Raw genomic sequence first — 24,347 nt, forward strand, 5'->3', positions numbered from 1 at the left:
GAGTATTTTTTAGCACTCAAGAATTAGAAACTGCATGTTGTCAGTGCATTGTTATTTTTCCAATAAGCAGAACAGCAAAATTATCCAAATCTACAAGGTCATATCTAAGCAAGTCGAGAAACATCAGATATGGTTTTAAGCAAAACAAAAAGCCAATAAAATATTTGGGGGTAGTTCTTAAAATATTGTCTTCTCTTTAAAAAAAAAATAAACAAACCAGCAGGTCAAGTAGTTTTGAACATCACAAGCTTGTTTCCCCTTTACAGTAAGAGCAGGGCTAAAGCAAGGAGTTGGTGACACAGTGGGGGAATCAGTGTTCAGTGTACAAAGCAGAGCAACCAACTCTTGGACTACAAGAAAACTAGTCCCTTTCCCCATGTTTTCCACCCACCCCTTGTGCCTTTGCTGATTTGTTATTTAGTTCTCAAAATCTGGCATTCATATTCCAGTTTGAAACCTCAGCAATGTGTTCACAAACCATGAAGGCATCTGAGAAGTTACATGTCTGGTAAGGCGAAGTGCCCAAGGAGTTAGAACATGCATCAGTCACTCATTAAAAAAAAAAAAAAATAAATAAAAAATCCCCAGTTACCAACCTCTGAACTTCTTTGGAGGATTAGCAAGGTCACCTGCCTCTGGCTGAACCACACACCGGTCATCCACTAACCTAGAAAAACAAAAGTTATTACACTTACTAAAACATGCATTTTACACCAGTGTATATAAATGCAGAGACATACCTGTCACACCACAGATACAGAAGCTTACCCATTTAAATAAAAAAAATAGCTGAATAATAGAGTTTCTAAGGTACTACGAATAACCAAGAAAGATGATTTCTTCTATTGCACTAAATTATGGCCTATGTTTTAGATCCCACTTCATTTAAATCTGGTTAAAATCCTTTTGTTACGCTGTGTACATTGATGCTATATGTAAAATTCTTGTTTCCTTTTGTTCAAGACCATCAATCCTGAATCAGAAACAGTTTGTTTTTCTGCTGCTGTCAGATTTTCACAGCCATTACCCTAGGGCATAGTCCAAAATCCATCAAAATCAACAGAAAGATTCAGCCACTTAAGTGAGCCCTGGAAAAAGACCTCAAAGAAAAAAGCTGGGAAGGCACACTTGTATCCGATACAAGAAAGGACATTTAAAGCACTGTGGGTTAGCTTGGCCCTATACTTGCAAGCTGTCCTGTGCCTGCAGATTTCTGCATCCCCACTAAGAACTTTAAGGGGATGCACAGTAAACAGCCTTCACATGGGTACAAGAATAGATGTGGATCTGCTTACACAATCAGGACATGCAGGGGGCTTTCTCCAATGACTTGCTGTTTCCTAACACTGTTTTATCTAGAATTTGAATCAGGAATCTGATAAAGCACCTTGGATTTTAGTCTTTAAACATTCTGCTATTATTCTTCACCATTTCCAATCTTTTTCCTCTTTCCATGTAGAATTAAGGTTGAGCTCTGACCAAAACTCACAGGACCACATTTTCCTTCGCTAAAATGAATAAGCATCTATTTAATCCACAACAGAAAATCTAAATAACAAATAAAATATATTTCTCACAATATTTTCAAAGTTAAATAAACAATAAAATTCAAAAATATGAATTGTTAATCTTATCACAGAACTTCCTAAACATAAATTCAGCTTCCTTTCAGGAAGCATGCTGTACATAATCTGCCTGTTTTAAACAATTATTCAGGAAAAATCATGTTTAAGGACACACTACTGCCCTGCTACTTCACAACAGTCAGGAAATTGCCAGAAAAAAAGCACAATTTGGGTTCAGCCAAATTACACAACAGATTAGTTCAGTTTTCACTCAAGTCGATGAAGGCTTTACATCTAGCCATGAGCACAGGAAGACTGATCCCCCATGCCCATTGATCTTCCACCTCTAGCAAACTGACTGCTGACAAGCTGTCCACTGTGGTTGCAGCTCCCAGAAACAGAAGTGGAAAGAATAAAGAATTCTGCAAGTCAGCAGCTTGGATCTCATAACACACTTGGATGCAAATGTGAGGTGTCAATGAGGAAGGAGAATTGAAGTAACAGTTCCAGGAGCAGGTGGGGGACCTGCCATGGCCTTACAGAGTTGTGTTTTTCAGTCTAGGTTAGGTCAGGCTTAACAAGAACAAAGTGAGGTTTGGAAAGCAGGACTTAGGAAGAGTCAGTCCTGCAAGATGCCCTCTGTCTATGATCTAATGAGTCAAAGCTTCCTATAAACAGCACCTAAAACCTGGAGTCACAGAAGAAACAGGGCTGGAAAGGACCACCTTAATAGAAGCTTTGCCAAAGGATTTCAATGCCAAGAAGTACTCTCCCCTCAAAAAAAATCTCCCAAAGGCCTTCTGACTGAACCCATAAGGTTTGACCCTTAAGCACAACAGGACAATAATACCTTGGAAGCTGAGTGTAATTCACAAGGAACATCTTGTGTCCCTTGGTGACAATTTGCACACCCTTGTGACAACTATAACTGTATGAAATGTGAAACTTGAATCATGGCACCACATCACTGTAACAAGACATAGAGAAAATAAGGTGCTGTGCTGGGAAAAATAAACAAGATCCTGCACATTCTCTGAGCCAGTTAGCTGCAGTTTTCAAACACATTAAACTTCCAAGGCTCAGAGAATAGACATTTAATAATTAATATCAATCTCTTTCATTTAAGTATTCTCTAAAGGCACAAACATACAGACCATAAATGAGTTCTGCAGTCATTAGGAACCAACGACATCAGACAAAACAAAGGAGAAAGGAACTGCTGCTATTCCCATGCTATAGACACAAAATGATAGCACAGAAAGATTAACTGACATGTGGCAGGACAGTGGCATGACAGACCAGAAACATCATCTCCTGAGTCCTTGCTCAGTGTCTCAGGTTCTGACACCTTTGTTTCTTGCAAAGTATCTTACAACGCCGGACAAAAACCCGAATAAAGTATTGCTTTGTCTATATAGCAGTCTTACAACAATTTAATCCCCAAAATTTCCATATCATTATATTCATCCTGTATTCCAGCAGTATGTCCTTCAAAAAGTTCAGTAGCTACAGGTTTACTGTGGAGGTGCTTGTTATGGTACCGTAGTGAGAGTTGAGTTGCACACTGCACCTGATGCAAGACTTCAGCCTGCTCTGTAGACTGAACAGAAGGGCTCTTCAAACACAGACCACTTCCTCTGATACACAGTTCTACATATTCAAATCCCACTTTTCGTATCGAGTCAAAAGGCAGCTGTTACTGAAGCCTGCTAGGTGTCTGAATTAAACAACCAGTAATTCATAACCTTTGTAACCTGCAAACAGTCCATTTGAGACGCGTGAAACTGAACAACAGGCCTATGCAAAAGATCTTGGGCAAGTGCAGCTTCTGTCAGACCACAGCACAGCACGTTTTAAGATCACTTGCTTGCTGGTTTGCACAGGAGGCCAAAGGGCACCAGACAAGACCCTTCTGATAAAGGCAGAATTTATTCCATTATACCATCAAATCTGCCGGCTATTTAAATACTGATCTAAAAACTATTATGCCAATATTCAAGCCACTATCACCAAAGAAGCTTTGGCAAACTTCAAAGGGTTTAATTCTTCAGCTGAACTGCAGACAATACTGCTTTGTGCCCACTGTTGTCATTCAGTACCTGGCAAATACAACATGACTGCATTTCAGTTTTTCATATATTGGTGACATATAAATTAAAAAGGAGTTTCCTGCAAATGTATGATATTATTTTATTTGTTCAAGTTCTTCCCTGAACACAATAAATACCTGGTTTGTGCACAATGCCTCCAATTAATTGTTGAACTGCTGTAATAATTAAGTTGTACAGTAGTTCACTGGTGTCTTAAGATAAGTCATCCAAAAAATCAAAATAATAATTGAGACCCTGGACTTACACCTTTGTATTCAGTAATTGCAAAATTAGGATATGAAAATAACAATGTTCATGGGATTACTTGTCTTAGATGTGCAGTCATTGTCGCACTGAAGCCAGTGAAAGTTTTTTTCACTTGCTGCAGAGGAAGCAAGGGCAGCTCCTCACCGTGCTGCCACATGCAGCCAACCTCAGAGACTAGCAGGTATTTAAGCCATTAAGACCTTGTGCTACAGTGTACAAAGCCACATCAAACATGAATTGAAACTATATAAAGCAATACCTAGGAGTTAAAGTGTGCTTCTCAACAGAGGAAGGGGAAAAAAGAAAAGGCACCTTTGAGCTCTCTTAGCATTAGTCAAGATAGCGCACCATATCATGTGAAGTGGTCAAAGCATGAACCTGTACAGAGTCCTGCACCTATCTTCCTCTCCCTTCATTTTCCCCCCATCATTTGATGGTGTTAAATCTGTCCTTTCTCACCACATGCAAAGCCAAACATGTATATGTATTCAGTTTAGGAACACCTTGCAGCAGTGAATTCCATGTATAAGGTGGCACCTGTGTAAACATATTTACAAAGTTTCAAATATAACACCTCTCATTTTTGTTGTTTCAGTAACAAAAGAACGTGATCAACTTCTCTCAAAACTATTCATCACTTGTATTTAGAACTTGCCCAATATAAACAACTTCAAATTTCCCATACAGCTTCTAATATCGCTCTGTTCCCTGGGCACTGGGCAGAAACAGGGCAACAATAACTTGCAGTAATTCTCACTAATTTTTTCTACTGGGTAGAGCAGCAGCCTTTGTAGGGACTTTCACTGAAATAAAGAAATCAGAATGAGTCTGTGAAGAACCAGCAGGGTTGTCACTGTATATTTGGGGAAACAGGAAGAAGGACACACTGATGAGAGAAGCAGGACTAAGAGGTAGCAGTATAACTGATAAGGCAGGTATGTTGGCAGAAAAGACTAATGGTTTTACCTGGGTTTACAGGTATGAATCCTATATGCTGGACGAGGCTTCACATCCTACAGGCTCCTCTGATTACCCAACACTGGCTAAAGGTTTCTAGCAACTTGCAGATGTAGCGCAAGAGTCAAGGAAAAGTTGCATAGTGATTATCCTAGAAAAACTGTTCACAGTGATGAGTTATTTTACATTCACTACTGAGACACAGTTGCATTCTGGAGGAACAAAAAACAATGTTTAAAAAAAAAACCAGAAAAAATTATGGATTTCATGAATTTTAGGGCTCTTTATAACATGAGATGCTTTTTAGATTGTCCAAGAAAGCACTTGCATAATACTCATTTATCCTAGCTTTGTGCGGGAGATATGGACACACACACGACCAGTATGATCAAGCAATGCCCATTTATTGAAGGTAAGCAAGCCCTTTTATAGGTTTCTCGTGTGCACGCGAACGGTACATGGTGCAATCCTTATGATTGGACAGTTAGCTTTGTCCACGCGCTTCAAGCCTTCTCACGATTGGGTAATAAGCACCACACTCAAATGTCTTTCTCCGCCCAACCCATCTCCTGGAGTTGGTTGCTGAGTTCTTTGTTCTACGTCCTTGCTGAGCGTGCACATGTCCAGGATTGCTCACATGTCCATTATCTCCCAACAGCTTTGTGCCTTCAATTTAAAAAAATATCATCCTGAAATGTATTTTATCTGTTCCTGCCAACAGATTTCCACTTTTCATAGCCCATATTATTAAGTAAAACAATACTTAAACAAACACACAAGCACACAGACTCTCTCATACATGTAACTATACATAAATGCCTATATGTGCCTAACTTGTTAAAAAATGCAAGACCCAGCTACTGTCATCTAACTATTATAATACATAGGGGGTAAATAGAACTCAGTTTGGTATTCTTTACTCCTCAAATAGGTGAATAAACCAAGTTAGAGGCAGTATCTTGAATCGAAGACACTCAGTAGCTCAGCTTTTACTCTCTTAATGGTATCAACATTTCACTGACTTTCTGAGTAGCATAAGGCCTGACAGCAGCAGGAAGAGGGGGCAATGTTGCTAACAGACATAGCAAGAAGAGCTGGATATTTTAATTGTCAGTGGAGCCAAGCAATATCTTTGCTCAACATGAGCTCATAAATCATGCTGAGGTTACATCCCAAAGACACATAACCTCAACACCCCCTCATGAACAAAGGACCAGCCCTCAAAGCCCTTCCTTTGCTCCTCAGGCATCCCTTCACATACACAACCTTCTTATCAGAAACACTCCTCCAAAGCACCTTCCACCCAACACATGTCTTCCCTTCTTAACTGCAGCTCTCATTTGCAAAGCCTCTACTGTGCTCCACACATCCCAGCACACAGGAACCACTCAGGAAGAGAAGTAATGGTCATATCACTAAGCAGCCAACCAATAATGAACAATAGGTTATTAAAATTTTGCTGCCCTGGAAATCAAGTATCAAATACCTAAGCGTCAAAACAATCAGGTCCACCCAATTCTTCTCCAAGTCCACTCATTTTTCATTTCATTGAGTCTCTTATCAGGCATCTAGGTCAGCCCACTTCTTGCCTGCTTCAAGCAGTTTCCTGACAAAAATCTATAGTCATCATACCTCGCCCTTCCCAAAATATGAGTTCATACTCCTTTTTGACTACCAGTCCTGATTCAAATGATTTACAGCTCTACAATTTAGCTCCACTGTATGAAGTTTGTCTTTTTTCCTGTCTGCTTCCTTTCCAAAGCCAATTTTTTCATCTGCAATCTTTTAGGGTCTCCTACATTAACTCCAGCTTGCACAGAAAATAAAAAGGATTTTCCTTGTACTTACAGCAAGGCTGTTAAGCTTCTGTACCATTTAGGAAGATCACAAGTTAAAAATCTCTTTTGATAAATGGAAGGATCACAGTGTATTTAAGCAAGAAGTGCACTACATGCCAATGAGGTGCAGCAGCACAGAGGGAGGCTAGAAAGTCTGACTCCTGCCTGCCTTAAACTTTAGCAATTTTATCCTTTTCTTTCTGAAGAAATTTTAATTGCTACAAACACAAAGCTTCCCACAGGTTGAAATAAGCTATTAAATGAATGTCCCTACTCCGGGAAAACAAACTTCCATGCATCTAAAATATTCCAAACTTCTCAAAGTACCTTAAACAGTAAACAAATTTCACCATAACCCATCCTCAGCATAAAACAAGAATGTGGGTGCATTTTAATCTCAGCTACACAGATTAGGAACACTCAGCCATTCTCACCATGCTGGAAAATGCTTGCACAGGTCACTTTGAATTCTATTATCAAGTGCCTTGGAGACAGGAGGGCAGAGAGATACCAAGCCTATACTGGGAAACAAAACAACAGCATGCAGAGAGGCAGCTCCACATTTGCACTAACAATTGCACTAATAATCAGCCCTAAAGGTTTTTTCCTTATCTGATAGTGCATTCATATATTCTTGTAATCATACCTGCAGGTTTGCATATCGGAGCAGGGAAAAAAAATCCACAGTTTTTGCATGTTCAATTAAGTAATCCAGCTATAAATCCTGAATGTCACTTTGTTATTCTTTTGTATTGTATTATATCCAGTCATGCTTTCAGCTTGTAAAAGGTTTAAAAAAATCTCTTCAGTAGAATTTGTTTATCCCTTTTTAAAGTTACATTTAGATTTAAAACATTGTGCAAATTAAAATAAATTATAAGAATAGAGTTAAATTATTAGAGTAAAATAAAGCATTATTTGAAGACTACAGTGGAGGGGAGAAAAGATGATTCTTCAATTTTAGTCTCAGTTTTGCAACTTTCTTGTCCTGCATAATAGGCAAGTCATTTATGCATAAGGAAAACAGTATTGAGTTTAGCTTGGGCATACTAATTTTTGACAAGTAAATAAACATTCACACAGTGTTTCAAGATCCTCACATCAATACAATATACATTAAGGCACTTTTCAGTGGTGCCAAGTATACATACTTCCTGCTGTCAAAAGTGGACTTGGGAACTTGCAATGAACGAAGGTGTCCCAGCCCATCCCACCCAGCTCATTCCCCAGTCACACAAAATTCTGCTTTACTTTGAAATGCTGGTACTCTGGTCCCAGGCTTGTTATGGCTTCTGTCTCAGTACTTTTGAAAAAGAAATTACATTGCCATAAAACCAAGAAAATGTCTGATTTCTTCCTTTTTTTTTTTTTTTTCCAAATAAAATTCTACCATACAAGTATGTTGTGATAGCCTAAAGACATTCAATAGAAGAAAATTTTGCACAGGAAAACACACTCTTTTTGGATGAAATTTGTATTAAGACATTCTTTTAAAGCTAAGAAACGGAAAGGATAAAATGAGTATTAGGAAAGCTTGCTGAAAGCAGTAGTGGCTTGCAGAACATAAGCCCACTAACAATATGCACCACCTGGGAGATTGGACAATTTTTCCATTACTAACATTTTCTTTTTTGGGTGAAATCTTAACTATCTTTCAACTTACTGACAAAATATCCACTGATGTGTCTGAGTCCAAGATTTCACCCCAATAATCCTACACTTCCCAAAAGTGCACTGCAGGGTGAAACATCATTTAAACAAGCAGCAGTGTCAGCACTGAGTGCATGGCTATATTGGAGACTATTCAGGAAGGAACCCACCACTGCCACCAACCAGTGAGCTCACCACTGTCAAAACAAGCTCTCCTGAAGATGGAGTGGCAAATGGCATTCTGGTGGCCTCATTTCGGCAATGTAAGCATAAGGTGTCTAGCTCAAATTCATCTGCTGAAATCCTTTTTCAGTCAAGATTGAGACACAGGCATCTCATAACAACGTACTCTAGGGAAAATGTGTGTGGTGCTTTAGGCCCTGCCAGGACCGGAGACCACGTTGCCGTTGTCCCTCCCCCACCCTCAGGCCGGACAGGTTGGAAGTTAGGCACAAACCCCGGGGTTGAAATAAGGAGAAATTTAATACAACACTGTAATGAATAACAATCTGAACAACAACAATAACAATAATAACAACAATAAACAGTAGTAACAATAAACAAGATATACAGAGAAATACCACAATGGACACATCCAGCTCGCTGCACGTGCTTCCTGTGACAAAAGCCACAAAGGAAAGCTTCCCGCGCTTCTGACCTGACATCAGCATGGTATGAATAACCCAGCTGGAGATCCTTCCCACTGCTGGGGAAACTTAACCCTATCCTAGCTGAACCAGGACAATGTGTAAAACAGGAGGATGAAAAATACCCTCCGGGTACAGCCTTCCTCTCTCCCTTGTCTATTGGCTACTTGTATAACTCTGAGATGACTCAACTTTGGCAGAATGTGTTAACTGAGACCCCCAACCACCTCAGGATGGAGGTACTAGCATTCCAAAAGGCTTTCCTCCTAGTTCAACCTGAACACCTGGCAATTTTTCCTGTGCCTGGCTGAGACACAATTGAAAGACCCAGGTGGACCTGGTTGAGATAATCCTCCTGTCTCCATCCACCTTCCTTCTGTGCACTGCACAACAAAAGAAGACTGATAACACTGCACTCTTGGAGGTACACACTCACTGCTAGGTTTCCAACAACCAGAGAAAAACATTATGTTAACACGCCTACACATAGGGTACAAAGAATACGCATCTCGTGAGGTCTGCAAAGTGTTTTGTTTAAAAGATAGACAGTATGATCCACAGTATATATTCAAGGGTGAGAATTTTTATGCTGATGCAGTCTGTCTCAAAAGATTCCAGCTAGTCAGGTGTTGTGGAACAAAAGAGAAAAATCTTCCTTCAATTTTGATTAAGTTCATGCAACTACTGACCACAAAGACAGTTGTGAAGGACAGTTTTAGTTAATTGTACACTAAATGAAGAAGGTAAAGAAATTACTACACTTCTGTTAAAACTGGAAATTTGATCATTTCAAGACAAAACTTTAAGAAGTGGGACACTGTAGAAGTGAACATATGTATTAAAATATTGTAGTTCATGAGCATATTATCATACATTAAAATCCAAAAACATCATCTTCTGCTCATCAGCTGTTCAACAGTCTAAATGAAGTATTATCCCACATACAGTACTCAATGGAGGCTTTATATTCATGTTCTTCAGGGCACAGGCCACATACCATGTCCATGATAATCTCGAAATAGTCCCTTTATTTATTTTAGGAGCACCTGAGGTGTCTTTGATCAAGGGTTTTAAGTATAATCTAACTTCTGCAGCTCTTCTGCTTATTCGTTACTCCAACCAGCTATATATTGAATGCAAATACTGTAACAAGTCTAGGATTTTGCCCAATATAAACACGATGCTTGCTTAAAAGTAGATCAGAAAAACCAAGATAAACACGTAACTTTAACTCTCCTGGCTTACACCTTACAACTACCCATAACAGGTCTGTCACTCAGCTCTCCCAGTGTAAAAAAGCATGGACAAAGTAGAATTTCTAGGTACATTGACATAACACACATTAGAAACACTGACACTGTGACCACTGTTAACTAAAAATGGGATTTTCAGGACTATGCAAGTCTGCATCTTTACGTGAATTTTAGGCATGTAGTTCACTAGTAAGTCCCTATCAGACTGAGTAGCTTAAATTTATATGGTATATGGTGACTTCAGAAAAGAGGTCCTATCAATAGCATCACTGGTCTCAAAATCAAGTAGACATGCAGAACTCATCACACGGTTACCTGATCAGACAGACAGCAAAGCAAAACCAGTGGTAGATAGAAATAATCACAATCAAAAGAAATTCTACATTCAGCTTGCACCAGAAGAATCTGTGCTTTTTGCTCAGCTTTGTCTATAGCTATGTTGCTACACTGAACATTCAACATTGCTACGTTGAACATTCACTTGAAAAGACTGTCTTGAAGAACTGTGTGCTAATGAAAGGAATTGGAAAGGCTCAATTTGCCACTGTTAACACAATTTAATGAAAACAGAGAGAAAGGTTTACCCTGAAAAATACTGTTGAGAAATGCCAGTATCTGTCCAGTGATCAAAAAGTGACTTCATCACCAAAAATAGCAATGAAGGCATTCACACCTACACATCAAAATGGCAATAATTATTGTGTAAAGGAAGCATAAGCAATAGGAGAGAATTAGAAAACTTATATTTGACTGTAATAGCATAATGTAAAAATACTGTTTAAGTAGAGAAACCAGCCTCAAATACTACTGTAAGGTCTCTAATGAACCTCAACAGTTTCTGGAACATTAACATATATCTGGACAAACACATACATACACACAAATTATCACAACTCGGAATCTAGATCCTGGAAATCACACTAAGTTCCTTCTCCGTTTTGTAACACAAGCAGTAATAATCCGGCAGACCGACCAATGTCACACTGTTTAAAATGTGCATGGAAAACATTTCTTAACCAAAATGCTGTCATTTTACACATTTTGTAGTGCTTATTTCACACAGCAATGGCAAATCTTATATGACTTTTTGCTAAAGTTTAAAAAAAAATCCCCCTTTTTAGATAATACAGATACTAAAATACTCTATATTACAAAATTTGTTATCTGTCAGAATACCAAATGAAGGAATTGCCTCATTTCAGAGGCTTTCAAATGGTGACACGTCCTGAACCAGTGTGAACATGTATAATTCCACTTAAGTTAGTCAAATGGCACTTTTCTACAGCAGCTAAGCATCTGACCCAGTGCTTTTTTAAATTAATTCTTTAGTGTACCTTCCTTTAGCTGCCCCAGAAGCCGTCTTCAAGGCCAACCAGCACTATTGTGCCACCACAACCATGAAACACAATATGGGCCCCCACCAGCCACGGCCCCCTTCCACGTGGTTGTGCTATATCCTGGCACCAGGGACAAACTTGGGCTTTACACTGGGAACATGAACCTTCCCCAACCACCTTCTTGCTGAGGCAGCACTCTGGAAGTACAGGGCTGCCTGGTTTTGTTTTCAAATAAGAGACAGCTCTCAGTTTAACAGTGTAACCACCATCAAGTTTGTACCCAACCTGTAATTCAGCTCCCAAAATCCTGCTGCTGGTTTCAGCATTTACTTCTGCCTCCAGGGTCAATGAACTGGTTTGCAGGAATTCACTGAACAAGGTCTGCTCACCCTTTGGTACGTGTCCAGCTTGCACTGATAGTAATGAGAATTATGCATGGTTATTAAAGGGTAGGAGAGAACTTTATATCAACACATTTCAATTCTCTCAACAAAAGATTTTAGGGTTTTTTATTCTCATTTTGCTACAATAAATGTTTACAAATTTCTGCAGCTGGGCCATGTATTTTTGCATATTCTCTTTCCTTTTCTGTTTCTTCTGCAGCAAGTTAAAAATATGCCTTCCAAAGAGAAACAAGCTGCAAAATTCCAGTGACTCTATTTACTTGTTTTTAAACTGAGCAGAGACAGTTTCCTACTGGAAGAGATCATTTTGGAAGCTTTTTCAGATTCTCTTAAAGCTGCTTTCCCAGTTGCTGGGAGCAGCTCTTGGAGCTTTTTGCCACACCTATACCCAATCTATACATGTTCGCTTAAGAGAGCTACACATACCAGCACTAAGCAACCACTTGAAGAGGAAATGCTTGGGAAGCAGGAGAATCAAGAAACAGCAGTCATAAAGAAGATGGCAAAATAGTAGCTTCTGTGCAGGTCTACAGGCAAAGGTGGAAAAAAAAAAGCCAATTCATTCCTGCGCTACTTGTGTGAACCTTTCATAACTAGCATTTTAAAATGGAAAAATGCTGTAATACACAGGTTCAAACATCAAAACTGATTCAGACCTTTCTCAAATTGACCACCGTGAAGGCTCTCATTCACTCTGGTTTTAACACAGCAAGGCGATACTCACAACAGCAAATTTAACATACCCAAGAATGCTCCCAGAGTCTGAGGCCAAGCAGCATGGAAAACCCCACGCCTACCTCCATAGAACCTAAGTGTTCAAGCCAGGTGGCTGCACACTCCAGGAGAAGCTTCCAGGAACCTTCCAGCCTTGTCCCTGCATAGGGTCCAGGGACAGCATTAGTGCAAAAACCATACAAGGAAACAGTCCTAGCAGTTTGCTGGTCCCGACTACTGCATCCCAGCACCCCAGAGAACACATGAGTATGTGTTTGTTTATTAATACAGACATAGCAGAAAATTTTTTTAAATGGTCTCATCCTTGATCTAGCACTTCCACCAGCGCTCTCAGTACTGACATTATACTGAGCTAGGACAGGACGGGATGTGTATCATGACATGAATATCAGAGCAGCAACTCTAACAAACACTGAAGAGCACTGACTCTCTGGCTGTGCTGTCCAAACGTTACATCATCTTCTAAGGTGTAGCTAACAACAAGCTTTGTTACAAAGAAATCAGTTTAGCCTCTAATTTTAAGGCCCCAGTTCTGCAGCATTCTTCTCAGCTGAAGGAAATGCTTTCCAGGTCTCCTTGTACAGGCTTATCCTGACACCATAACAGGAAAAACACCTGCAATTAATCTCTTTCTATTCAGAGAAGTGGAGTCCTTTATCACTTACATACACTTACTGGGAATTAACTGGCAGAGAAACAAAGACATCACTTCTAGAAAAGCCTGCGCTTCAGTGATACGGTGAATAGAAGACTGGCATCCACTTCACTTTTACTTTTAAGTGTATTACTGCTGTACGCAGGCTTATAACACTCATGTTGCAATTTCATAAAATTCATGGGTTTACAGATGCAGACTGTTTTACCTGAGAAAAAGAAGCATGGTTCCTCTTTCTCAGTCAGTGAGTGAAAAGCACTGTTATTCTCAAACACAACCCAGGCACACACAGTGGACCTTCTCCCTCCTTGAGTCAAAGTATATATCTCACAAAGCAACAGCAAACCAGCTTGAGGGTTATAAGTAACTTGTGTAGCAAAAGTTTTCAAGTCAAAGTAATCAACTCTAGAAGAACTGTGATAGTATCACACATTCCAAATCCTGTGATTTTTGGTATTTTTTCTGTTGGTCTACTTCCGATACCAGTATATGAATATATATTAAAAAACCCTCTGCTTCCATTGAAAAGGAAAAGAGCATGCTTTCCTTGCTGTCACCACTGCCCAGAGAAATGTGAAGAATGGCCTTCAGCTCCAAAAGCTCAAAAACCAGAAGACCAAAAGAATGAATCTGTGCATGATTACTTTTTTTCAAACCCCTCTCTTTTGTTTGTGGGGGATCTGACTCATAATTTTCAGAAACAAACAGGAAGCACTGCAGACATCTCCAAGTATTTCCTCTCTGCATACTCCCACCCGCCCCCCTTGTCTTTTACTTAACTCCTAGACACTTTATTATTCCTTTTGCTATGTCAGCAATGAAATGGCACTGCTCTATGCTGGCTCCAGTGTGCTAAGGTATGCGAGACCACATTTTTCCCGATCAAAAGGAAAGGTGCCCTTCCTCCCCTCGACAAAAGCAAGGCTTTCACACAGGGCCCCTCTACACCAGCTGAGAAAGTGGAGCCTCTCCACCACGCTTCACTCTACTGCAGTCTACAGTATCACATTGACAGCCCCTTCCTGGCAGCCAGTGAGGGCTCCCCAGCCACTCGGCCCAAGGAAACCCAGGCCCCGAGGGCTGGGGAGGCCCGTCAAGCTGGACTTGAAGCAGAGAAACAGGATGAAAAAGCATTAGAAGGTCATGTGCCAGGAAAGCTTTTTTACCTCACTTGGTTTATTACAGTGCTTTCTTTTGCTGTGCATGTGGAAAAAAAAAAAAAAACCACCACATTTCCCCCTCTCCTTTCACCACCAGGACATGTCAAGACACTGGGCAAGCAGCTGCTTAGCGCTGACCATCAGGAGGCATGCCAGTGCAGGGGGAGGACCTCAGGGTCAGCTCCTCTGCACCCAAGGCAGAGCCCCAACTGCAATCTGCAAGGAACTGCTAGGGTTTTTGTAGCTTGTCCTGCTACATACAGCAAGCAGTTTTCTATGACCATGGGCATCCAACACATGCCCTCAAATCAGTAGGGGAGGGGAGGAGGAAAAAATCCCCCATGATTTTGATAATTTTCCCCATGAGAAAAGCAGGCAGTGGGACGGTACACTGGCAGAGCTCCAAGCCTCAGGAAGCACAAGGGGGCAGGAGTCCTGCACCCACTAAAGTGAGGGGAGGAGGGAAGAACAATATGCACAGTGACAGAAGAAAGAACATGGTTTGAAGACGACCAGTTCCCTGTGGCAACTGCATGAAGCAAGGTGAGAACATGGTGGGAGATGGACTAAGTAGTCATCATTACTTACTCCTACATGACCACTGTGGTGGGGACCATGGAGGCACGCAATACAAAGCTACCTGTTTCCCTTTTCAGGAATGTCAGCTCTCAGGCTACTCTTTATCTTCTTAATAGAAAAAATAAGTAACTGGGATACATTTTAGCAGCCCCTCCCAGGAAGAATGCATTCCACCGTTCAGGGTACTTTGCATATTCCATGTCTCTGTGTCAGTGTACAGTCTGAAATGCAATTACAGGCAAGCCTGACATCCTGAGGTTTATATCCCTGTCACCCTGGTTCCCGTAGGGACTTTGTGGCAGCAAGGCTGCCCTACTACTGGACAGTTTCCCTGCAAGGGAAACCTGGACACAAAAAAAGCATACCAAAGTTCACATTGTTTCAAGTTAAACTAATTGGTGTACTCAACCCCCATTTAAAAAGACCTGCTAAAGTCAACCTAATATTGTGCAATAATATTCAGCACAGTAAAACTATTCTAACCTTTTTCTTATCGCTCCACAACCCTCTTGAACACATTATCACAAGAAGTTAACCCACTGTCTGACACATTAAGAATAAAAACCTGCTCACTGCCTTAGCTACGATTCCCTATTCATTTGGGCATAATAAATAATACTACTCAGCTATAAGATGATCTGAAAGATAGTACAGCACCCCACCCAAAAATTAGCTCCATTTTTATCATCTTTCTAGATTTTATTACATAATCAAAAAGCCAACTGACTTCCTCTGTGGTGCAGCTATGTGTATAGTTACAGAGTTCTTTCTCCAAACCAAACAGCACCACATTGTCTGAGGTAATCTCATCCACTCACATCGACAATTAGTCTGCTATATTTTCATTAACACTTCCATTTAAGAGGATATTGAGATGCTTCAGCCAGAGTGGCAGAAGGTCTGGCTTCCTGATGAAACAGACATGTTCTTCTCAAGCTTCTTGTCTGATTGGAAATCATAGCTGCCAGCCTTCTTGCAGGTACCTTTCTAAAGCATAACTGTCTATTATTTTTGATTTGACATATGGAAATAAAATATCATGTGTTTAGGTGATGCCTGACACTTTTTTGAGTTACAAGACTCAGACATCACAACATTCAATAAAAGGACTATAGCTGACCCAAATGCTGGAAAAGACAAAAGTAAACACTGAGATAGTTCATTCATGTTACCACCTCTCAGAGCCTGTCTCTAAGCAAGTCAGCTCTATTAGCACAAATCATCTACTAAATTGTTTAAGTATATGACCTCATATTGCTTAGAGAAGCACTCAAACTCTTTTGATGGTGAACAGTGACATGCAGACACTGATAAAAAATAGCTTGCAGAGTAAATGTATCCGCAGTGGTTTGAAAAACTATTCACCCAGTCAAAAGGCACGATAACCACTGGCACCACAGTTTACTCTCATATAAATTCTTCCATCAGCATAGTGCCCTAAATAAGACATCAGAAGTTAATGGCTCTCCTGGGATCCACTAAGATATAAACAGATATTGATTAAACCTAAATGGATAATCTTTCTTAGAAAAATTAGAAAGTGGAGACAAGGATTTATTCCACTGCATGTATGTGCTGCTTGCTACTGTGGCAACTTAAAAGGAGTGCAAATTTTTCCTGCACCTTGCAACATGCAGTTCATCTGGTTGGTCTGCTGCTTTGTGTTAGCAGTTACATGAACTGGAAGTGAGCTTGAGCCTTTGTTGCTTCTCTTTTCTAATCTTCAAACTGAAGAGGTTTTAGAACATATTTTTTCTATTTTTACCTTTCAAGTTTAATTTTTTTCTAGGAAATTATCAGTTAAAATAACTGTATATAAAGTTCTGTGGTTATACAAAAGGAAAGTTTGTATCTAACTTGTCATCCTGAAATTAGAAAAAAAAGCATCACAGTACTTAAGCTCAAAGTTGTGCATGAATTCCTCCCAGCTAACTTAGTACAAATCTTGTCATAGCTGTGGAGCAGACTTTCAACTGGCATTTGGATCAGATTCTCTGCTGACTTATCCTGGCAACACAGTGTCCAAAAAACACCTGATCAGCGAGTGCTCAGTTAATCACCTGCAAGGGATGGCGCAAATATCCCACTTCTCCTCTCAACACATGGTAGCAAAGGCAGCAGAAGTAAAATAAAGACTTCCCATCACCTCCCAGCAATGCTCTCTGGCCAAGATCCATTTGAAAGCAGTTGCTTCCGCATTAGGTCTAATACAAATCAGAAATCCAGACACACAGAAATCCATCCGGCCACTCAGGTGCCAGTTTAAGGTGAGAACACCAGTCTCCAAAAAGAAAATCCATCATCTGCAGAACACAAAGAGCCACTAGCCAGCTGGGGCAGTGTTGAAGTCCTGACCACTGCCTCTCCTTGGAGAGTTCAGCCTGTACAGAAAGGATATCAAGTCATTTACATCTATACCATTATAAAGAACCTGTCAGTTCCTTCCAGGAAATCCTCAGCCCCTTTACACACACTGTCCTGAAAGATCCTACCTTCAGTCTAGGGACTGGGTAGTGGTGAAGTCATCAGCCTTCTGAGATAAACCCCTAATCTGGGTGAAGACGAGACCATCTCCTCCTTTCTGCAAACTAACAGGAAACCAAAGCTCATTGGCATCCTGAGACTCAGACTCAATTTTCAACCTACCCTAGAAGCAGAAACTGTGCGTAATAAGATTGACTCTTTAGTGATAACAGACAATCACTTGTTATCTACTGCTTGGGTTGTGTAGACCCCATTACTGATCAAATTTTTGCTTCAACATCCTCCCATCAACCACACAGACTGCAAGTGCTGTGGCAGAAGCAGTGTCAGTGGTGCAAAAGATACCCTGAAGCATGCCGTTGCCAGCACAAACTGTTCTTTCAGAGTGCCAGAGCTCAGTGACAGGGACAAAACGAGCTTCCTGTTCCTCCACAACTGGCACAGTAAATCAAATGCTGGAAATGTGGAACCTCAGTGAACCACCTCAGGCTGCATAGATCAGAGACCAGGACCAAACGCCACAGAGAAAGAGCTCCCAACATACTTCACTGAATACACAGGAAAACCATCCTCCCTTTTCTCCTGTTCAACTAGACTAAATAACCTTCCTCATTTCACTCAGAAGAATTCAGTACCATTTTAAATGAGGAAGGACCAAGAATTCACAGAAGATATTTAAGGCAGAGCTTACAAAACAGATCCAAATTTCTTCTGGCTGCAAAAGTCAGTGAGAAAAAGCTGTACCTGTTTTTAACAGAAATAATAAGCACCTTTATCAATCCTTAGAAAATAAGTACTCAGATCTGATCTCTCAAACTATCATCACATAAAAACATCCTGTTCCTGAGTAAAACCATCTAGAACATAGAAATTCCAAAACTCCTTCAACAGGTAACGTCATCCATCAACCTAGATATCTATAGTCAAAGTGCAGAGACCCCTCTGATAGTATTTGAAGATATCTGAAGACATTTCATCACTCAGGCAAGTCTGGGAATACAGTATCTTCGGTATCCTCAGAGGACTGAATGAGTGGAAAGAACAACTGACAAGATAGATATTTTCAGTCCTTTTGGGCTAAAGGGTTAAAATGCCTCTAGATCTCCTATGACCTCTGCTAAACCAAAATAATAGATGAGGAGCAACCACTGAAAAAACCACTTTCACCTCAGCTTGCTGGAAATCTTCATGCTTTGATCTGGACATGAATTTAGTCTCTTTAGTCCATGCACTTGTCACTACAAGCTGGACTATATGTATCTCAACTTCATACAAAAAGGAGGCACAAAGTGCAACTGAGACTGAATTTTCCTTGATTCATTATGTCTTGCTCACATCCAGTCAATCCCCAGACTCCATATATTGTCCTGCAAAGATGTACCCAAGAGATGTTCATGCTACCAAACAGGCTTGAACAAGTTTTCCAGTCTAGCATTTGATCTTCTGCACAGTTCATAACACCCCAAAATTTCTTTGTAATAAAGAAATTTGCTTTATATTGAAACAAAATAACTTCTGAAGTGTTTTTCATATTCTTATCCTCTTCTGTTTTAAGCCCCTCAAAGGCAACAGGATATAGTGCCCTAATTTCCTTGACTCTATAAAATAAGGCAGTTGAAGGTGTGAGTCCATAGTAATCCCTTCTACCACACTCATCAGACTGTAAGCATATTGAGATAGTACATCTTTTATGGACACCTACAGTTTCAAAGACTTAGCAAAATACTTTGAATTTTCAATTTTCCTTTGATCCACAGATGGCTTATTCTTGACTTTGAATCTACAAAAATCATTCAGCAAAGTCTCTTCTACTTCCAGTGCCCTTTGGTGCCTCACTTCACAAGCATTGGATGATTTTGTGAAGTCAGTCATGACTGTGCCAATGGACTGTCATAACTATTAATTCTCTGGTAAAAAAACCCTAAGCTCTTCAGCAACATATGCCATTGATGCCCCCACAAGATACTGTTGCATTGGGGCTCGCTCTCTTATCTATCTTGCAAACATCACATTTCCTGCACCATCTTCCACATCCTGCTTACACTTCACCAAAACATACTTTTTTCAAATAAGCTATGCCTCTTGCAGCCCCCCCAATTTCAGCAGTTTCAAAGACATGATACAATTGCTCAACTAATATAATCTTCTATGTACTAAGTAATTTCTAAACTCCAGGTTTGCCTGATGCAGCCAGAAAACCTTGATCTTGCAACTCTGAGTGGATGCTATGCTTCAAGATTATTGTAAGAGCCAATTATCTCCCCAAATGCTCTCCTGGGAAAGCTTTTGGCTGCTCTGAAGTCCATTCCAAGAACAATATATTTTTCAGAATGTATTAGGATGGTTTTGCATCTTATTTGGGAGGTTTTGCAAATTATGAGAAGGAAAGGAAAAGCCATCTTTTTCAGCAGAGTCATTCTTGAAAATAATCCTTTGATCTTCTGCCTAAGGCAGTATCTGCAACTAGCCTCCAAAGAGTTCATCTGGGTAAGGTATCAAGGTCACCCTTGCTGATCCCAGATCTATGAACACCTGTGAAAGTACAGCCCTATTAATGCCTACAATCAAATGGTAAGCTGTTCTCAAGACACCTCAGCATATTCCTGACCATGTACTTCTTCCTTAGATAAATTACAGTGAAAATGTCTGAAATTTTAATCACCAACAGTTCTCCCCAAGTAGTTCAAAAATTTTATCATACTTTGTTACCTTCTATGCTCCCCTTTGTCCTCTCATACCTATGTTTTCACACCTGGATAACTGATCTGCAAAAGACAAGTGATATGCAAGATCATTTCTAAAGTTAAACCTCTGCTGAGGCTCAAACACAAAGCAATCCAAAGCTTTCCTCATCTATATTTTCTGGAAAAAGAGATCAGGACCACAGCAAATATATTTTTGACCATCACATTGATCCACCATGGTGTATGAGAGTGGGCATGTTGCCTGCTCATTTCCCAAACTTGTCCAGACAGTTTTTAATTGCTGCCCATAAAAGGTTACACTTTCACCTGCAAAGCATTATTCAAAGTGTTCACTCTGATACCTCTTTGTTTTGACTCCTTCTGATGCACCCTGTCCTTTTTTCAGATGGCATTTTTATTATTGCTTTAATTCTGTCTGCAAGGCTTCCAGTTCTTAAATTAGAAATTATATCAATTCTCTCTGGTCTCTTTTGAGGGTGCCGTTTTTTCTGTGATTGCTTTTCGCACCATGGTTCCACAAGAACACAAATTCCCATTTTGGAAGTTGGATCCATCTCATGATACCAGATTATCATTACTCACAAGCGATGATCTGGAGATTAAGGGCTGTTTCCACTATAAAGAAAAGTTTGAGATGGTATCAGGTATTTTCTTTATCATTTATTGAGAAAGAATTTACAAATTTTTGTTTTCCTGGACACAGGAGAAATCAAACAGCAGGAGTTTCTTTGATTACAGTTTTCAGAGAGAATAGTGCTCAGTAGCACACTCATTCTTCTTGTCCTTATATCAGTTTTTCTCTAGCTATAACTGAAGTTTTTGTCCTATGTTCTCTGTACTTCTACACAGTTAAGTCTGTATAGTTTGACTTGTCAATGCTGAATTTCTTTTTAAGAAGCTTCTTGAGTAACACAACTCACCTTTTGCTCAGGCTCTATCCAGTGTATGTGCTTTGGGTGGTGACTTCTATTGCTTCAGCTCTCTGGCTGCAGAAAGGAGGAAGGATTTTATCTCACACCTATATTACAAATGAAGAACAGGAACTATACTTACCAGTGTCAATGAGGTCCCACCCAATGCATGAGCATGACAATAATGCCAGCAAGCGTAAAACTCTTTTCAGCCCACTTTTTTTCTTGTAATGATAAACTCTATTCTGCATCTTTAAAAACCCGTGTTTGACACCTTAATAAACTAACTAGTTTTGCCACAATTGGCTTACTCTCAGGCTTACCATGAGGGAAACCATTATAAGACAATTTATGCAATTTAGGATTGAACATCTTACCAGATCAACATTTATAAAACGAACACTGGCCCAGAACTTGGTTATGTTCCACACCTTGTCAACAACCTTGTGCAAGTCACTCCTCTGTCTGTGTCCCATCCCTTATTACAGTATTTCCCTTTAAACATACTTCAGATCCATGGTTGAAAACTCAAACCAGCACTGTCCCACTTCCAGCTCTACACAAGTAAAATGATTCTATTAAGAGCAGCCTAATCACAGTTTAATCTGCCACAGAAAGGAAATGGACCAGATGAAACGGTCCCACAGACCAAGAGTTTGATTCCACCAGACTAACGCACAGTATTGCTTCAAATGAGGTGCTATAACAGAACTTTGCACGTAATGGTTTTACAACATCCTTGACATACATGGAGGGAGGGGGAGAGATTACAGTAATTGGTGCCTACATTCAGTGGCAGAAAAACCTGTTCAACTACAAAAGTTAATACAGACAAAACTTATTGCCTGCCAGGTTCTGACCTTGTTTTGTTCTTGCAAGAGAAGCCACTGCTAACTCTGAGCATACCTCTAACCCAAATCCTGCAGCTGCCCAGGGTCCATAGCAGTACCCTCTCTGAAAAGCCTGCCTCTGAATGGTTTCATGATCAAATCCTAACCGATCTTTTAGTACTCCTGAAGATCTAGCCAGGGAAGTAGAAATCTTAATTTGGATCCTCTTCAACAGGTTCTTTTAAAAAACTGCCTCATGACTTATTTTGCAGTTTAAGTCTACAAATTTGCAGGTGTAGGAACTATATAGGAAATAACGTCATGAAACTTTGCCACTATTTTGTTATTTTTCTGCATAACAGATATATAACAAATTGTCACCTATAGCCTGACACAAATAAATTATTACCTACCCACCACCAAAAAAAAAAATCCAGTAATTTTTCTGTATGTTATTTAGTATTTTTACCATTTAAATGCAAAGATTTTTTTCTCTATTCTAATATTCTTTATAAATAACGTGGTACGATGACAGCAATGATATGTAAGAATATCTACAAACGTACCTGAAAAATCTTACTTGAAACTTGGACTTCCTGTATTCACTGAAACAGTCAGCTTTATGGTTCTTCCAGCAACACTAAAATCCAAATATTTATCACATCAGTTCATTACTTATGAAACTTGTTTGATGGTAAAGCTTGACGTATTGAGTTCTGTCTTCAACCTGAGAAACATTACAGACATTGCCCTACCTGCTTTTTACATCAGTAAGCCTGATGGAAAACCTCATTTTAGAACAATGAAATCCCACAGAACTCTCGACTTAACCCTGGCCTCTCATCGCTCTGTAAATGGTCAAGCCCACTGGGCCCTGTTTTTCAAATTTAGAACAGTAGTGAAGTGACAGAAAGCAAGGAGCGGATGGTGCTTTTAGCTGAAATTGAGCCTATCTTAGCAAAAGGCTAACCTAAATTAGAAATTGTCCGAGATATCAAAGTGAATATTAACAACAGGCTGTTAACCTTTTTCACTCAGAGCAGTTTGTTGGGTTTTTTTAAATGAAGGAATATATTTTTTAAAACTTTCTAGGTGGCCTTAAAACTTTTATTCTTTGGTCAAAAGAATGAAACTTGCTTAGTGATGCATTTGAACTTTTTTCATCACTCTTAACTGTACAAGGATCTGCTTTTAGTGTTTTCAAAACTGATATCTAGTCTTTCCCAACACATTTTGTTTCCTCTTTATTTATTGTTTCTGAACAATAAAAAAATATTAGCCAGATTGAAAAGGTGACTGAAAATATTTTAGCAAAGCACACTACTGTTTCAGTTATCTGGAACAACTGTGAACCTATAAGAAATCAAAGCCTAGCTAACTTTAAAATGAGATCAACGAGGTCATGCAAAAAACACTGTTTCCAGTCTCAAGTACTCACATACCATTAGTTACACACATACACACCCCCCTGCAAAGCACGTGCTCTGATTTTAAGTTAGTAATTAAGAAAATTACTACTAAACCCCGGGAACTTCTTACACATTTCATTTGTGACCATTCCCATTTTCAAGCTTATTTCCACATCCAGTAGGAAGAAGCTGAGCATATCCAAAATTCATAGAGCCCTGGGAATTGTGACTTTACAAATACTGTCAGGTATTGCAAGATTCTGGACAAAACTATACTGCTCACATTCAACTTAGCTGCCTAGTTAAATTTTCCACATCACAGTGCCCAAGATTATATAAACTACACAAAATTTCACAGGCATCAGAATACAGATGCACACGGAAGCCGCGCGAAATTCCCCACACTGAAATGAAACACATCCTTCAGGGGTGACTGGGGATGCCTTGGTGGCTTGTGCCTCCTGCTCCTCCAGCTTTCACCCGAAGTACACTCAGGAGGCAGGCAGACAGCTGGGTGGCTCAGAGCCTTCTACACTGGACCTGCCTTTGCTCTGCACACAGGAATACCAGCACAAGTTTACAGTGAAAATAGTTAAAAAAACCCTAAGAACTGGGTTGCTGTCTTTTAACTGGGGATAGTAGGTATAAAAATTTGGGGCTTACTATGAGTTCAAGTAGTTGTTTTCCTAATTCTGCAACTGCATGCTTTCAGCTGCCCCTGCAACACTGATTAACTTGTGTGTGTGTCAAATGCAGGTAAAAAAAAAAAGCTGTTTGAAATTCAAACAAGTCTCTAAAAGAAAATCAAGAAAAGTCAGCCAAGCATTAGATCATAACAAGCTTCTGTATTTTGAGATTCATATAAAAAGCC

At 39.8% G+C, this 24,347-nt stretch overlaps 1 protein-coding gene across 4 annotated transcripts in view; it reads right to left on the reverse strand.

Annotated features, from left to right (window-relative positions):
- ITPR2 (inositol 1,4,5-trisphosphate receptor type 2) overlaps nucleotides 1-24,347 on the reverse strand; it is a 287,303-nt gene that overhangs the window by 254,295 nt on the left and 8,661 nt on the right. For all 4 annotated transcript variants that reach the window (XM_074902357.1, XM_074902358.1, XM_074902356.1 and 1 more), the window contains exon 2: nucleotides 597-667. In XM_074902357.1, coding sequence (XP_074758458.1) covers nucleotides 597-667 — 71 coding nt within the window. The remainder of the gene's footprint in view (nucleotides 1-596; nucleotides 668-24,347) is intronic.

The sequence above is a fragment of the Athene noctua genome, chromosome 3 (genome assembly GCF_965140245.1).
Source record: "Athene noctua chromosome 3, bAthNoc1.hap1.1, whole genome shotgun sequence".
Lineage (NCBI taxonomy): Eukaryota > Metazoa > Chordata > Aves > Strigiformes > Strigidae > Athene > Athene noctua.